The following is a 17517-nucleotide window of genomic DNA, read 5'->3' as shown; positions in this document are numbered from 1 at the left end:
TCCTCCTCTCTCCTTCCTCGTTCGGAGACCGGTCGGAGCAGGGCACCGTCGCCGACTCCCGTCGGCCGACGTCCTCTATTCTTCCCCTTCCTTCTTATTTCCCCTTTCTCTCTCTTCTTCTCCCCTCCCTTCTTCATTCCTTCTCCATTCGAGTGCCGACCGGAGGGCACCACCATCGTGAGCCATCGCCGTTGCCGGTACTCACCATCCCTCCTGGTTCGAGCACGTTGCCGCTTGGATTCCCTCTTCTCTATCTCTCCCCCTGAGCAGCGAGTTAGTAGCCTCTGCTGCACCTCCACCGCCATTGCCTTTGCCGTTGCTGGAACCTGCGACAGCGCCACACCACTCCGGTGACCCCTGCCTTCCGAAACCCTCTTCCTGCCGATGCCGACGAACCCGGGTGAGTCGTCGCACCCTCTCTGAGTACGTCTATCCCCTCTCTCTCTCTCCTCTGTTCTGTAAAGCACACCCGTAATCATTGTTTTTCGTTTTCTGGAGATGATTTCCCTATTTTGGGTAGAGCCCGGGCCACCGTAGGTGGCCGGATCCTTGCATCGCCGGGAAACACCCCCCAGCCGGGGGGTTTCACTGTTTGTGCATGGGCGTAACTGCAGTACGCGTGAGATAAAAAAAAGTTCTATTAATCGCTGAGTTCTATTTTATTTATGCGTTAGATTGATTTAATTACCTTTGCTTCCCCTGTTTCTCTTTTCTGTACCGCCCCCATCGGGGTTTCTCATAGGGCAAATGGGCGAATGACAAACCAACCGATTGGGATTGGATTTCTTGTCGCCCTTTTCACTGTTTTATGCCTAAATTTGTGAATGCATGATCTGTTTGCTGAGTTTTTTCTTTTTTTTAACCGATTATCTTCATGCTTCTTGGCTAAGTAGCCTGCTGTAAACACCTCAATTTTTCCTCTTTCATTTTCAAACACCCCCTTTCACCATATGCCAATCACCTTAGGAGTCTAACCCTAGACTTATTCTAGTTTGAGTGCCATTTTGCCCCTTTTTGCCTATAAAATTACCATTTTACCCTTAGGTCACCTTAGATCTCAAGTTTACAAAAGTTGGAATGTCGGTCATTTCTAGCTTTCCTGATCTCACAACGAGCGAATCCTATTCATTTCTGACAATTTTAGCTGAATCTGGTTCATTTATTGAGAAATTAGCTCATTTTTTGCTCAAATCCCAGCCAATTGTTCCCGAGTCAGTCAATTTCAATCAATCATGTTTCCCTGAGTCTAACTTGAGTTATCCGGGAGTTCAAGTGGCCCGACCCCAGTTCAAATTCGTTTTTCATACTTTTGGAGTTCATTTTAGTCAATTTGAGCCCATTTCAGCTGAACTTGAGCTTAAGTCTAGTCAGTCTAGCTAGTGCCTGAGCTCCAGATGTAGTTCACATCAGTATAACTGACCTTCATTTTAGCTCACTCTCAGTATATTTTCGTGATCCACTTCACTTCATTGTTCATTTCTCACAATTTCTCTGAAAATTATGTCATTTCTCGATCATCCACTCTAGGAGTTTAGTTGAGTCAGTGTCTTTTTAGTTCACCTAAGTTCAGAAACCCTAAAACTCTGTTCAATCCAATTTAAACCAGTTAAAACCTCATTGTTCAGTATCACTCCATGCCCTGCAGGGGCAAAATCATTTCTCTGAACATTTTGTTCGAAACATCAATTATATCATTTACCCAAACTGGTACAAGTGTCAATCTAGGCTCAAATCAATTCCTTTTATGAACTTTTAGATATATCCGAGATCCAATTCACATTTGGATCTTATCCAATATCAGATCTGATGTTCAATTATCAATTCTCATCCTCGGGCATGAATTGTCAATTCTTTGTCTTTGTCAGGGGTCTGGGACTTCAAATCCCTCATCTAGGGTTTGCATTTCACATGTCATTTCATATCATTTTATGTCATTTTATCGCATTGCATGTCATTGCATATCATTTTCGAGATCCAACACTCTTGTATTCAAAATATCAAATTCAGACTCGATTTTTAAAACCTTTCTTTTGAAATCAATTTCAAAAACCTGGGTTTTAGAATCGATTTTTGCCATTTGGCCAACCCCTGAGGCTTTATATCTCCTTATTTTAAAAACATTTCCTTAGAAAAATGATCTGGATTCGTTTTAAACTTGATTTCTAAATCAATTTTGAATTTTCTTCAAGTGGGGCCTACCCTGCAAGGGGCGCCAACCCTAATTTTCATTTTTATTCAATTTCATCTCATTTCCATGTTTTGTCTATTTCAAAATACAAATTTTTTTATAAATCTAGGTGGTCTTTTAAAGCCTCTTGAAAAGCTTGTTTTTAACTCCTTTATTTTCACCATTTTAAAATCATTTTTGAAAAACTTTTTTTAATCTTTATTTTAATCTCTTTAAAAATCAAATGTGGGGCCCACTTAGGTAGTGCCACATTTGAGGATTTTCAAGCTTGTTTAGAACTTAATTAGGTTTAGTCAAATGTCAAAACCATTAGGAGTCTCCTTAGAAAAATCCCCCCCCCCCCTTCCCCCTTTATGGTCTATCTCTTTTAATTAAGAGAGTTCCGACTAGATCAAAACTTTCTATAAATAGAGCCCTCTAGGATTTCGACCCATGCTCTCTCTCCTCTCTTTCCTTCAAGTTTCAACAACTTCCTCCATTAATCTTAAGGTAAGCTTCCCTCCTCTTTTTAATTTTAATTGATTTTTATTAATTTATTAGCTAATTTTCATTAAAACCAACATTGTCGCCCCTTCTTGTTGGATCTTTTCCTTTCTTTTCCATTCAAGAACCATGTTTATGATTCAAGAATATGATCTACTGATTATTTAATGTGTTTTACACATTTTTGATCCATAAACAACCTTCGTCTTTCATTTATTTTGTTAATGTATAAAAAAGATCGAGATTCGAGCCTTCTATGGATCAAATCCCTCTTTTAATGGCTAAATCAAATTCTCAGCCATGCTTCCCTGTGTTTTTATTTTGATTTCATCCTGCTCATGCATATTTTCATTATTTCATACGTTTTAATCATGATTTATGGCATTAGTTATACATTTTTATTAGTTTTATCATGCTTAATCAAGTTTTATTTTGTTATAGGGTTTTAGATTCCATATCTTGAATTTCGGTCGTCTGTTAATGTTATTATTTTACCAGTTTATATTCGTTGTTTAAATATGACTTTTTTATGGTAGAATTATGCATGTGTCTATGATTTTCAATAAAAAAAAGATTTTTCTTAGTTCTGTAACCCTGTTTTCAAAAATAAAAGTCGAAACCTGTTTTTTGAACCGGAAAAATGCTGTGAAAATCTAGGAGCATCTTTTCGAGGTTGTATCTCCCTCATCGGAGATCATATTAGCAATCTGTAAAAAGCAGTGTCTTCGTTAGAGTGTCTAGTTTAATCTGTGAAATTTTTATAAATTTCTACGGTCGAGTTCTATTTTTTTTTAACCCGACATCAAAACCTGTATTTTTTGAATCGACAGGCATAGTTCAGGGCCAATGTCATCTTGTCGAAATGATATCTCCTTAATCGGAGATTGTATCGATGATATGTAAAAAGTGACCGATCTGTCTGTGTGTCTACTTTCTATGGTGTGATTTTTATAAATTTTAATCGTTGTTTTCTATTTTCTTGAAGCCTACAATTGAAATCTGTGTTTCTTGGATTGTCGGTCTTGATTTGAACCTTGAGTTGTATTGCCAGAATGATTTCTCCCTCACCAAAGATCATATTTTTGATCCGTAAAAGGTGATTTTTTCATCATGATATCTAGTTAATCTCTGAAAAAAATTATGAATTTTGATGGTTGTTTGCTATATTTCCTTAAACTCGAAACCGAATCTGTCTTTTTTGCATCGTTATGCATAGGTCAGAATCAAACGCGTTTTGCCGGAGGCGTATCTCCCTAACCGGAGATCGTATTCCTGATCTGTAAAAAGGGCTATTTTCATTGATTTGTTTAGTTTCTCCCTATTAAATTTCATAATTTTTTATTGTTGTTTGATATTCGATTTTGGTCTGACACCGTGATAGGTACAAAACCGCAGGTAAAATAACATATTTTTCTCCTTTTTATTTAATATTTATTGCTTAAATAATCAAATTCATTTTTCAGTTGCATGTTATTTTTAGGGTTATTAGAAATGTTCATGTCAATTTTTATGATTTTTAAAATTCATTTGATGTGTTATTTAATTATTTCATAAAAACAGGATGCCCACGGAGTTTTGATTCAACCGAAACACGAGAAAATTTTATCTTTTTTGCATATTTTATTATTTCCATACATTGTTTTCAGGAATTTTGAGTTCGTTCATGTTTATAATCATATCATGGTGCTCTTCACTTGATTTGACATTGTTTTGAATTCGTTTGATCGCTGGATTAAGCGTATTACAAAAATCTTTTCTGAAAAACCCTATTTGGCAACAAATGTCAAATTTTAAGGGTATTTTGGTTATTTTTTCTCAGTTTCAAATTTTCAAGTTGTTTATTTTTATTATTCATTTAGTTATAGATCATCTATTATGTTATTTAGTTGGTTTTATTTCAGGAAAGCATGAAAAATGCTTATATCTGGATAAATCCCTTAATTTTTCAGTTATTGTTAGATAAATCCCGAAAAGCTGACATTTTTGCTACTAACAGTGTGCTAATTTTGCAGGAAAGCTCAAGATTAGATTCTCTTTTATTCTCTTTTTTCTTATTTTATTTAAATTATTGATGTAAATTGTAATTATAATATTGAAATAAAAATTTTTCTTTCTGCTTAGCTTATTATACATTTGCATATAGTTTATTTTCAATAATATTGATTGTGATGAACGATGATTTATGCATATTTCAAATCCACAATGCTCAACATGAATGACACGTGCACCTACTTCTATGGAGTTGATAAACTTAATGAAATTCGTATTTATAGCATAGCCAGAATACAAATGAAACTCAGATTTATCATCTTTTTTTAAGTTACAAACAACCTACACTGTTTAGGCTATCTTGAAAAATCATTGCATATTTTCAAAAACTTTTTCAAGTATTTTTTCTCGTAAAATCAAATGAGAAATATTCAAAATATATTTGTGGTCATAGTCATGAATATATGGCGAATTTATTTCATCTAAATTTTATAAGGCACAAAAATCCTTTTGCTCATGATTTTATCAAATTCTTCAGAAAATGTTTTCACAAAATGCATCCATGCATCATCTAAGTTTAGATTGCATCATGAAATGAATTCATATGACCACACACTCAACCCTTTTGATTTATTTCAGGGTTTAAAATTTAGAAAAATCGATTTTCTCAAAGTTACTCGATTTTTCCTTAAAATGAACTTTTAAGTTTTTTCCCTTTTCCAAATATTTTTCTAAGTCCAATTCACAAATTTTCAAGTTTCCTTTTCTTCAAAAGTGTTTTCCCAAGTGTGAAAAACGATTTTTCAATCACCCCTTTTTTCAAGAAATTCCCAATATTCGAAGCATACATCACGTTTTCAGTCAAAAATTTTCAAAGTTCATAGCGTATGCCTGCTTCTTCGTGCATTTAGGAATATAATAATGATTTTGACAGTTGAGCAAAACAAAGCATAAGATTGATCATTGGTTCGATTACCCTTGGTTATGGCGTCAGGAACGATTGAACCTCGTACCGATTGGTGAATCCCATTTTTTAAGTATTTTCTATATTTTTCAAAACGAAGACGAGTTATTTTCAAAACCTTTTCAAAAGGTCAGTTGACTTACCAAAGTAAAATTTTGCTATGATAACACCTGCCCACCATATTCCTGGCATAGGGAATCATGCAAGGCTGTCGTTGCATGATAACAAAAATACCTTTGGTTTTAACGATAGTCTTGTTTTAATTTTCCTGTTTCAGTTTGTATTTCTAAAGGAATACTTTCGTGCCATCGCAAGGAGCGATGTTTTGGACTGCATGCATCCATGGGTTTTGTGACACGGCTGTCCAAATTGGTTGGACTTGTTAGCATGTTACTTTTATTTTTATTTTTCGCATGCCAATTCAAAACTAATTCATCATGATGCAAGTTTTTTTGAAGTATATTTATGTTGCCAAATCAGAAGTGTGCTCTTTCTTTATCATTTATGAGAGAGAGAGAGGGAAGTTGGGGGTAGGCATATTGGCATTTGAAGGTGTTAATAAAACAGTCTCTGCATAACTCCAAAAGAATTTGTTTTTTACCATATTTTGCTCACACATGCATCTCTCCCTCCCTCTCTAAGTCTCTATATATGTATGTGTGTGCATGCATGACTGGTGCAAATGTGTGTGTGCATGTCATGGATAATAAATCAATCAGAGGAGCAATGACAAACACAAAATGTATGATAAGTCTGTAGTCCATTTCAAAAAACAAAATTATTCTCCAAATGTATCTGGAGTTGGGTCCTTTGTAATGGTTGAAAGTGTGTATTTGTGTGTGCGTGCATGTCTTTGTGTATGCATGAGTGATTGGATATAAATTGCTAATCTCTGTCTATATTGATATTCAAACCTTGAAAAGAATCTTATGCAACCGTCTTTTGTATATGTTATTGGTTCATTATCTTGTTCATTTGATGCTACTACATGGCTTGTAGTGTTACATCAAAAGTTGCCTGGGAAAGTTGTAAACCCTTGAGAAAAAAAATTTGTTGTTGGACCTGGGTCGGATCCATATTCCGGATCCAAAAGGAGAGGCAGTCGGGCACCGCCTCACTGCCCACCGCCTGCGTATTTTATACATAAAACACGCAGGGGGAGGGACAATCGACGAGCCCCTCCCCCACGCGTCGACCATCGCCGCTCCCCCTCTCTCGTTGGACCTCACCGCCGGAGCCGACCATCTTCGGCATCCACGACTGTCGCCGGAGACCCCAACCCGCCGCCGCCGTCGACTGCCTTTGTTCCCTCCGCCGCCGCCGCCGTCGACTGCCTTTGTTCCCTCCGTCGCCGCCGCCGCCGACTTCCAGGTACGCTCCTTCTCCTGTTTTCTCTCCTCTCCCCCTTTTCTTCTCCTTCTTTTCAATCAGCAGGCCGACAAGGGCGACACCCCCTACCGCCTGTGTTTGACTGGTTGGCAGGGGCTTTTGCCCCTGCCTCTCGCCTTTAGGAGAGTCGGCAGGGGGCAACGCCCCCCTGCCGCCTATTTTTGCTCGGTCAGCAGGGGTTTCCAACCCCTGCCCGTCTCTCCCTCTTTCTATGCATTCGCTGGAAGGCCGACAGGAGGCCAGTGGCCCCTGCCGTGCCTTCCCCTACCTCTCTCTCTCGCTCTGGGTCTACCAGGAGGGTGGTGCCGAGCACCCCTCCTGGTTTGTCTCCTCTTCGGAGGGATGACAGAGGCGAGGCCCTGTCGTCAGCCTGCTCCAGCAGGCCAGTAGGGACCAAGTCCCTGCCGCCCCCGCTCTTAGAGGGCTCCCGAGGGAGGGCTCTCAGGTGGCCCTTGTGCTATAGTTGGCAGGGTGGCAGGGCCCCTGCCTGCCTCTTGTTCAAGAAGGTCGGCAAGGGCCGAACCCCTGCCACCTCCTTTCTTCGGGTTCTCGGTAGGTTGGCAAGGGTCGAGCCCTTGCCACCTCCCTGAGTTCGGGAACGATGGTAGGGGCCGAGCCCTCTCGCCGTCTCCCTTGCTTTTTCTTGATTGGGTGGGCAGGGGTCGAGCCCCTACCACCTCCCTATGTTCGGATAGGTCGGCAGGGGCCAGCCCCTGTCGTTTCCCTACGTTTTGGTTGGCGAGGAGTGGTCGAGCACCTTCCTGCTTGTTTATTGCGCAGGGAAGGGGTCAACTCTCTGCCTCTCCCTTAGTGGCTTGCGGGCAAGGGCCTTGCTCTTTGCTCTTTCGGCCGGCAGGGCGAAGCCTACCTCGTTGTCTTCTTCGGGCAAGGGTGCAACCCCCTGCCTCCTCGTAGTCCGCTGATAGCAGGTCAGCGGGGGCTCGCAGCCCCTGCTCTGGTTCTTACACGGATAGCAGGCCCGCAAGGGCACGATGCCCCTACCTCTGTTTCCTTCACGTTAGGACAACAACAACGTTTCCGTCCTCTCTACCTTTCTGACTAAGATAGCATATTGACTGTCGCTTTTGCAGCTCGTACGACGGATCTCACTCGCACTCCGCGACCCGAGTTGTCAATCACCTACACTCGCAGACGCCAGCAAGCTTGCAACTCCCCAAGATAGGGAAAGATTGCACAGAAGACTTTGACAATTGAATTAAGTTCAATTAACTAAAAATGATCATTAAATATATATATATATATATATATATATATATATATATATATATATATATATATATATATATATATTTATACGAGTACGCATTTAACTCAAGGATGCGGTTTCGCGATCCTTGTCCTTTACTTTCTGTCATGTCTTTACTTTGCCGTCGCGCATTGCGCTCAGGCTTTGCATTGCACTCCTGCTTACAGTTTCTCCTTTGCCGTCGCGCTTTGCGTTGCACTCCTACTTACCGTTTTTTCTTTGCCGTCGCGCTTTGCGCCCAGGCTTCTTGCTTTTGCATATGTTTTGTTATTGCATTGCCATTGCAAATGACGCTCAGATTTTCGCTTATTGCATGCGCTATAAAGGCATCATCGTGGAGGATGCAAAGGCATTTACCACTCTCTCTCTCTTTCGACAAGAGTTGAGTCGAGAGCTTGGCGATACATCCTCGTCTAAGGAGAGGGATACCTCGCAAGGATCCTAACTCTTCGAGTACGTAGTCCTGCAGAGTAGACTTGAGATTTAGGGAGTTGCGCAATAACATCAAAGACTGCCCAAATCGAAGCATTTGGAAGAATGTGTTTTGGCCAGTTCTGTTCGTCTATTCGCCATATCTCGGGTAACCCCAAATTGGGGCTCGAGCGAACTTCTTAGCGGGGGGTTCTATTGAGAAACCCATATCCCATCTATCGAGGTCGGTATCGAGTCATGCGAGGCATGTAGATACCCTGATAGCGGATGAGATTCGAGATAGTCACATCAGATGTTGGCACAAGTTTTTGGCGGTTTCAAAAGATAAAGATTGCAAAGTAAAGTTTGAGAAACATGACATCTTTGTGAAACACTTCTGCTAAGGCTCCTATTAAGGAGCTATACCCCTTTCATCCTAGAGTATTTGTAGTCGTGCACTACACGCTAGTACTGCGATGATCGGATGAGACGGTTGTGCGACCTCGAACTGTGCTAAATACACAATGCTGTAATCACATAAAATGGTCACTATTCGCCTTCACAGGTAAGATGCTCGAGTGGTTTAAAGACCACAATATAGAATGGGTTGTTAGTTAAGCAATCCCTAACGCACCCATTCGTTTCTTGTTGTCTGTCAAGGGAGAGGAAAGAGCGGTACAAAACTTCAATGGACAGGTTATTAACAATCGCCCCACGGGCAAAGATCCGACCTCCCCAGTCATTGGAGTTAGGGGAAAGGGGCTACAAAAGTTAGCTCAACACTTTTGCAGAAGTTGGATGCATCCGTGACACTGCTTACCTGCTTTTGGGGAATCCTCTCTCAGCTAAAGCCATCCCCTTAGAAGCAGACTCAACTAGCTATTCGGGTTATTGAAAAACATAGAATAACAGACGCCTGAACTAGTCTCAGTTGTTTCTACGTTTTGGCTGCGCGTACCCGCAAGTCAGTAATATTGAAACATAAAGTTTGTTCACACTGGTTGATGGGTCGTGAGACCTGCTTGGTGCTTATTGTAATGTAGCACTTTGACTTGCATCTCTTATGATTGATGTGATTGCATACAACTCATAATCTACGAACTGGTGGCAACTAGGATTGATGTGGCCGCTTGTCTTATAAGTTGCTTACATATTGTGATATAACTGCTGCCGTATGATTGCTTATCATGTATAGCTTATGAATGACTTGCGATGCAATGGTTTATATCTTACGATTAATGTAGTTACTTGCAGATGGACTGAACTAATTAATGGTAATTGTATGTATTGCGAGCATTGTTATGAATGCTTGTCTTATTCAATTACTTTGTTGTTATGAATGCTTGTCTTATTCAGTTGGATTGCTATAGTTGCTTGTTTAGCACTATGGTCCTTATTGCACTTGTATTTAGTTGGTTGCTTTACTAGAGTTTTGCTTACTCCATGACACGTTGGTTAGTTCTGCTAGTCTTGTTTTTCTTGCTTGCTTTAACAATTATTTTTCATTGAATATAGTATCTGTTGAGGACCTGATCTCCAAAGGATTATCTGCGAGGGTGTGTATGATCAAGACCCGGTGACCCGACTAGAGCGGTAGAATCTCTGTGAGGATGTACACTGTCCACGAACGGGTAGCCGCAAAGACGGTGAACTCCTGTGAGGAAGTGTATGGGCCCAGACTAGATATACCATCTAGGGCGGAATTCCTTGTGAGGTTGTACATTTTCAAGACCAGGTGATCCGGCTAGAGCGATAAAATCTCTATGAGGAGGTAAACTATCCAAGAGCGGGTAGTCGCAAAGACGGTGAACTCCTGTGAGGAAGTGTGTTGTCCAAAACCAGGTATACCATCTAGGGCGGTAATTCCTTGTGAGATTGTACATTTCCAAGACCAGGTGACTCGACTAGAGCGGTAGAATCTCTGTGAGGATGTACACTGTCCACAAGCGGGTAGCCGCAAAGACGGTGAACTCCTGTGAGGAAGTGTGTTGTCCAAGACCAGGTATACCATCTAGGGCGGTAATTCCTTGTGAGGTCGTACATTTTTCGGACCTGGCGATTCGACGTGGAGCTTGTGAGTTTTGATTACCATAAAAAGTTATGGTGAGCTCTGATGATCTTTTGAGATTGATTGAGATAGCCAGTTATGAATCTATTCTGTTTTAGCATGATTATATGCTGAACCCAGATGTGAGAATCATATCTTTATTGATTTTAGATCATGCTTTGAACCTTCTATGGAAGGGTGGGTTTTTCTGATAACGTATGACGCCTAAGTGAGTCATAACCGGTGACACTTGGCCACGTAAGGCCTTGAGAGATGAAATAAATTAAGGTTGTTCAGGACAAAGAGTTTGTTAGAAATTGTGAGAGCGATAAACGATGACCTGATAATGATTAAATGCAGAGACCCCGTTCTAGGAACGAAAACAAGCTTGTTGCGTGGTAGTTCACATCTTACGATCAAATGAATCGTCATGTTGTGTTTGACAGTTGCATTGCTTACTTGCTTGAATTGCTTACATGTTCTGCACTGCTTACTTGATTGAACTAGTTACCTGTTTAATTGCATATCTGCTTTAAACTGCGTAACATGATGAATTAAATGTACTTAATTCAGTTTCCTGTAGTCTCTCTTGTGCACCTACTAGTTTTTCGCAAAATTAACCCATTTATATGGGTACATCTGATGATTAGGTATATCACGGGCGATGGCGCGGTGGCAAGATGACTTCAAGACTTTCTTCTTCCTGTTCTTAGCTCGCACCCTGGACATTTTGGGTTTTGTAACGGATTTTTCTTGGTTTATCCGAATTTTGTGAATTTTGGTTCTTTTAGCTAACGCGCCCAAAGTTGTCAGCTTGCCTTTTTGAATTTAACAAAAGAATAGTCTTCTGCTGATTTTATAAACAAACTCTGAAGGAAAGAGATTTTTTTTAGTCTCTTGCCTGTTTTCTGAAAGCTTCGCAAGTTTGAAATTTTGGGGCGTTACAAAAGTTGTCTAGCAATTGCGGTGTTTTGAATTTATTGGTTGAAACAGTTCCTTATTTGGCTAACTTGACTGTTTCTTTTTTTGCAGAATAACAAATATTACAGTTCCTTGATTTTCAAAAAGCTGATTAACAGGTTTGCTGTCTATCGAACCTACATTTCATTTAAACTTTCCTCTTGAAAGCATATTGGGAGCCCTTTGCTGAAGCCTTCTCCTGAATGGAAACCTGATGGCACCTTAGAAAAAAACAGTTGGAGGCTACTATTTGGCATAATCGTTGTCTACAAAATGTTCTGTAAAAGTGCATCTCAACTGCTGAAGGAACTAGTATACAATGAGAATGATCAGCTAACACCATTCAATGTAAGTTTCTGTTGTTGCAAGGTTGATCTGACAAGCTAATTAGAAATTAGCATATACACTGGCACCTTATTACTATGGGTATCCTTTTTATAAGACTGATTCTTGCAGTTGCATCCTATAGCAGATCTTGTATTTTTCACAAACTAAGAAGTGCCACAGAAAAAATAAGTCAAAATGAACTATTCGTGTCTGATGATGACAATAGGTTGAAACCATGTCACACGGATACTCTATTTTGGCTGATGTTCCATACCCCCTTATATAATCGGTATTTTAGGGGAACAAAGGTTGGACAGGCTGGGGACGGAATACCAATTGGTCTTTTTTGCTTTTGGTGGGTCTATGACTGCACAAGCTGCACGTGCTGTTAAGGATGAAGTGTAAAATAATGAGGCTTTGTAACGTCCATTCTTACCCTTCTCAGTGGTGGGATAGATACATTTTTATATTGTTTTATTGTTTACTTTGTCCAATGGATATGCAAAGTTCTGGTCCCTGTCAAGAAAATGAGCTTGGAAAATTGTTTCTATAACCTTAATGTCCATATATATATAGAAGGGGGTCCGGGGGTTCCCGCGGGTCCATTTCATAGGGATTTTTTTTTTAAAATTTTGCAGCCCATTTCATAGGGAAAAATTAAAAAAAAATCCAAAAAATGGATCAAAATGACCTTGGGTGCGTTGACTGCACCCAGGGTCAAAAAAATCAGGGTCAATTTTTTTTTTTTAAAAAAAAATAATCCAAAAATGGACCAAAATGATCCTGCGTGCGTTGACCGCACCGGGTGCCCCACCCGCACCCGCGTCACATTGATGCGGGTGTGACACTTGTCTGGCCGAATCCCTGTGACGTAGTTCAACTGTCTTTTTGTCCTCTCCTGTGATAATCATGTCGTTCACATAAAGGAGTAGAATAATCATACTTGCATCAAAAACCTTAACAAACAAAGTTGTTTCAGTCTAACAAGATTGAAATCCAATATCAAACATAATTTGACTAAACCTGGAATATCATGTCTTTCGTGATTGTTTAAGACCATAAAGTGCTTTATCCAAATGAAGAGCTTTTTCTCTAGGAATAGTTGTACTAGTTAGTGCTTCCCTATAAACTTCTTCAACTAAATTCTCATTAAAAATGCGTTTTTAATATCTATATGATATATTGACCATCTTTTCACAGAGGCTAGGGCTACTAAGGTTCTAATTGTGGCTATCTTAGCAAATGGGGCAAATTTTTCTTCATAATCTATTTCATACCCTTGAGAATATCTTTTATACTCTTTAGAATATCTTTTGACCACTAATCTAGCTTTGTATCTTTCAATAATGTCATTCTTTTCTATGACAATGTCTTGAATAATTTAAGTACTTGATCGTTTCTAAGGCATCTAGCTTTGCCCTTATGACTTCTACCTATTCAGAGTGTTCTTTTGCTTGAGCATAGGTCAACGGTTCTACATATGAATGTATTGATGCAATATAGGCTTGGTGCTTAGGTGAAAAGGAGTCATTAGACACAAATTTTGCATAAAGTTTTGATACTCTAGATGACCTTCTAGTTTGTGTTTCCATCTGGTTTTCATCATCAATATCTTTCTAGTGCACATGGAGGTTTAAGATCACTATGTTAGAAATATTGTATACAACTTTGATCATTATGAGGTTGCTCTTCTCTAATCTCATTATCACGAGATTGTTCTTTACTCACTATATCATCTCTAAGTTCTTGATCTTTATTAAGATCAACATTACAATCTTCATGCTTTGGGTTAGATCCAATAGAAAAGAATACTAGGTTATTTTCTTAGATTTTTCTATTTCAAAAAACTTTCTTTTTCTAAGGACGCATTCCTTGAAACATATAGCTTTTTGTTTCTAAAATCAAATCATCTATAGCCTTTTTTGGTTATTTGCATATCTCCAAAAGATACAAGGAATAGCACGAGGAGAAGGTTTATCATTCTTATCATTAAAAACAAAACCTTTACACCAAAAAAACTTTCAATCTAGAATAATCTGGAATTAGTTTGAAAAATTATCATTGTTTAATGGTTTTCCTGCTTGATTTATGGCATTCTAGTGTTAGAATGATATCAGAAAAGGACTTAAGTGTTTTGTTCTATTATGTGTGCATTGTTCTGTAAAATCAAATCTTTTCCCAGACAACATGCTTCTTCCACATGCATCTGCATCCAGTAATGGTGAAATCACAACCTTTGTTCATTATGAAAGCAAAAGGATCCATCGTATTCTCAATGTGCATCAAGTTTCACTTAAATTTCTTTGTGTGTTTATGTATGCTTTACTTGGAGACTATCCTTCGGTAATATAATAGTTTACTGATCTTGTAATTTCACAAGTTCATGGTTTTAGTGTAGTTCTTATAGATCACTAATTCTTTCTTCCCCTTTTCATCTTAGAATGATATGTTTGAGCACGTTCTTAAAGAATGCAACGAGCATCATATTCAACTTCAGTCCTTAATGAGGTATGTTGATGTGCATTAATTTATGTGGCATACATAATTTGTACAAGTGGGTCTATTGATGGCAGGAATTCTTGAAATATTTTGACAAAGGCAACTAATGATGCCACTCTAAAGGTTATCTATTATGTAGCATTCAAGAACCCAAGATTTTGCTGCAGAATTTGTTTACCTATTTTGTTTCTAATTTTGCCTCTAATCAAACATTGTGATCATTATCCTTATTTATGAAAGTATGTTGAGGATTGAGCAATTTGATCTGTTTATTTTTTATATTGAGCGGCATTTTAACAATTCAGTGACTGTTGTTATTTGAATGGTTACAGTTTGAAGACAAGAATCCTTCATTTTCTGGGTAGAAAATAGGGCAAAGTCTTTCCAGATTGCTAATGCTACTACTAATTTTGACTTGGACTCCAAGTATGCTGTCCTGTATGATTTTTTTTTCTTCAAAACTTGGAAAATTGTCTTGTGTTTAGCTCCAACTTAAAACGATTAAAATAATATCTTGCTTGCATGAAAAATTGTTTCACTATATCCATTTTGCACACACACACACACATATATATATATATATATAATGTTGAAGCATACAGACTTGTTGGAATAATTTCTTATTTCAAGTTTCAACTGTTTTTAATGTTATCAATAAAAAACATACTAGGGGGCGTTTGTTTCATGCCCTTATTAAGAATGTATCATAACCGGGTCGGGTTTTCTAATGTGACATGTAGTTTTACTTTGTGTCTGGGTATGGATCCAAAATACTTAATCCAATCCAGTTACTGTTTTATATATATATATATATATATATATATATATATATATACATGAAATAGGGCACTACTTCTAATGAGAAGAAGTCCCCTCTTGCTGCTGCAGCTTTCTCTCTCATTCCTCACCCTTACTTTCTGCGTAGATGAATCAGGTGGGCCATTCTTACAGCCCTTTCTTATGAAAAAGGCTCTCTTTCATAGGAAATAGGGCATCTTTCCTACAAAGGATGAAACAAACATGTCTGGGAAATATATGGTGGGATCCACATAATAAATGCAAAAAAAACAACTTTCCTGTCAAAATTGGTTTATATCTCCCCTTTGGGGAAGCACTTTCCCTCCAAAGTGACCATTTCAAAGGAAAGAGGCTTCCCTTGAGTGGGAGTGTAACAAACGCCCCCTAAGGTTCTTGTGTGAATCCTATTTCTCAAGGACATATACCATACTGATTCATGACATGAATTTAATTTTTTTTTAAAATTATGATACCAAGACACAAACACTCATACAAGTCATTCTAAATTTACTGCACTTACAACACAATTTAAAATTTATAGTATCTAATATGGCAATGCATTTAATGTTCTTTATTTATGTGCGCAATGTATTTGGAGTGTAACAAACACCCCCTAATTTAGGTTAATTAGATTGAGATTTGAGTGTGCTTACTCCAATCCTGTGAAAGATGGTTCCTTGTTAATCGAAATGGAGGAGATTAAAAAAAAGGAACCCTTCATTTTTTCTTCTGGAACGGGATTAAACTTTTTTTTTGCAATCTTCTTCCACATGCTTCTTCGTGTGAAAAAAAACTTCAAGAAGTATTTATCATGGAAGAAAAAAATCTTCCAGGGAAAATTTAACTCCAGCGATCAAACACCCTCTTAGCGAAGAATGACGTGCATTTTATGTGAAAACATGTGTGACATTTTGGTTGTTTGATTTCTGGAGAAAAAACTTCTTGGGGATTTTTTCTACCATGATAAATACTTCCTGAAGTTTTTGTCATAGTGACCAATTATCTTGTGTTTGACTACTGCTGGAAAAAGTGGAGGAAGAACCCAGGGACCTTTTATCTTTGTACTCAAATGCCCCCTTTAGATGTAGCTGACTGGGTAGGTTCATGCAGGTTGGGTCTGGACTTGGTTTCTGGAGCAAATTTTTTGGTTTTATCAATGTTATTGTTTTTGGCAATTTCTTTATTATTCATCCCTTTCTTCTGATATTGAATGATTTTCCCAATAAGAATAAGAAGAAAAGAAAAGAAAGAAGGTCCTTGGAGTTCCATACAATAGTATAACCCAGAGTTACCAGAAGCTTCTTAGATAGGTGGAAAGCCCGCTTCCCGGAAACTCGCTTCGGTAGCGTGATCCTCCTCGCTTCCGAAACTTGATGGGAATCTCGATTCTCCCATGCTTCTCCTATGCTTTTCACATGCTTCATCTATTCTTCTTATATGTTTTCTCGCTCTACTTTTCATATTTTTTGTGTTTCCTCTCACGCATCTCACTCACTTTCATATGCTTTCTCTAAACTGGCAATCATCATTTTTAGATTTTGTTAAAAATGTAATTCTTACACTAAAAAATCATGAAATTTAAGAATAGACACTTTTATTTTAGTTTTTATTTGCTTTCCATTTTTATTCCCATTCAATTCTTATATTTTTTTTTATTCCTCGCTTGCTTCCTATACATTTTAAAATGCATCGCATCTGCCTTCCGCTTTCCGTATTGTTTCCCCCTTCCGCTTCTTAGTCCGACAACCTTGGTATAACCTCTTTGTTGATGGTAATAATGTAATAATGGTTGGCTCCTACGGAAAAGTCCTATGTAGCTGTTTACAGGTGATGCAGCATGGCTGGGGACAAGTTGCAACCTATGTCACCTAGGTACCTGAAAAATATATATTATATATCTAAAATATATGCTGAAAATATAATATATATCTAAAATATGTAGGACATGCCAAATGCCGTGTCCAGGTACCAGTACTCGTGTCGACACGGGTATGGCACCCAAAGTGCTGTGTCCCGGTTGTTAAAATGTAGCTCCTAAAATCATTGTAAATATAAATATATATATTTATATACATAGAGATATATTTACATATAATATATTATATGTACATATATCTCTCTATATATAAATATATATATTTTTACCCGAAAGGGCATTTCTGTCATTTCCTGTTTTGCGCATATTCACTTTTAGA

At 38.4% G+C, this 17517-nt stretch overlaps 1 protein-coding gene across 3 annotated transcripts in view; it reads left to right on the top strand.

The window, feature by feature from the left end:
* Positions 1–17517, top strand: part of PSF1 (partner of SLD five 1) — a 29853-nt gene continuing 12336 nt past the window's right edge. Inside the window, exons 1-5 of one of the 3 annotated variants that reach the window (XM_090007235.1) lie at positions 6–400; positions 11389–11472; positions 11771–11817; positions 11925–12046; positions 14466–14533. In XM_090007235.1, coding sequence (XP_089863361.1) covers positions 11972–12046; positions 14466–14533 — 143 coding nt within the window. In that variant the 5' untranslated portion in view covers positions 6–400; positions 11389–11472; positions 11771–11817; positions 11925–11971. Of the gene's footprint in view, positions 401–11388; positions 11473–11770; positions 11818–11924; positions 12047–14465; positions 14534–17517 lie in introns of all 3 variants that reach the window. The other 2 variants (XM_090007237.1, XM_090007234.1) reach the window with 2 other exon arrangements.

The sequence above is a fragment of the Nuphar pumila genome, chromosome 5 (assembly GCF_984573655.1).
Source record: "Nuphar pumila chromosome 5, dmNupPumi1.hap1.1, whole genome shotgun sequence".
Taxonomy (NCBI): Eukaryota; Viridiplantae; Streptophyta; class Magnoliopsida; order Nymphaeales; family Nymphaeaceae; genus Nuphar; species Nuphar pumila.
This window is presented reverse-complemented; position numbering and strand designations above follow the sequence as displayed.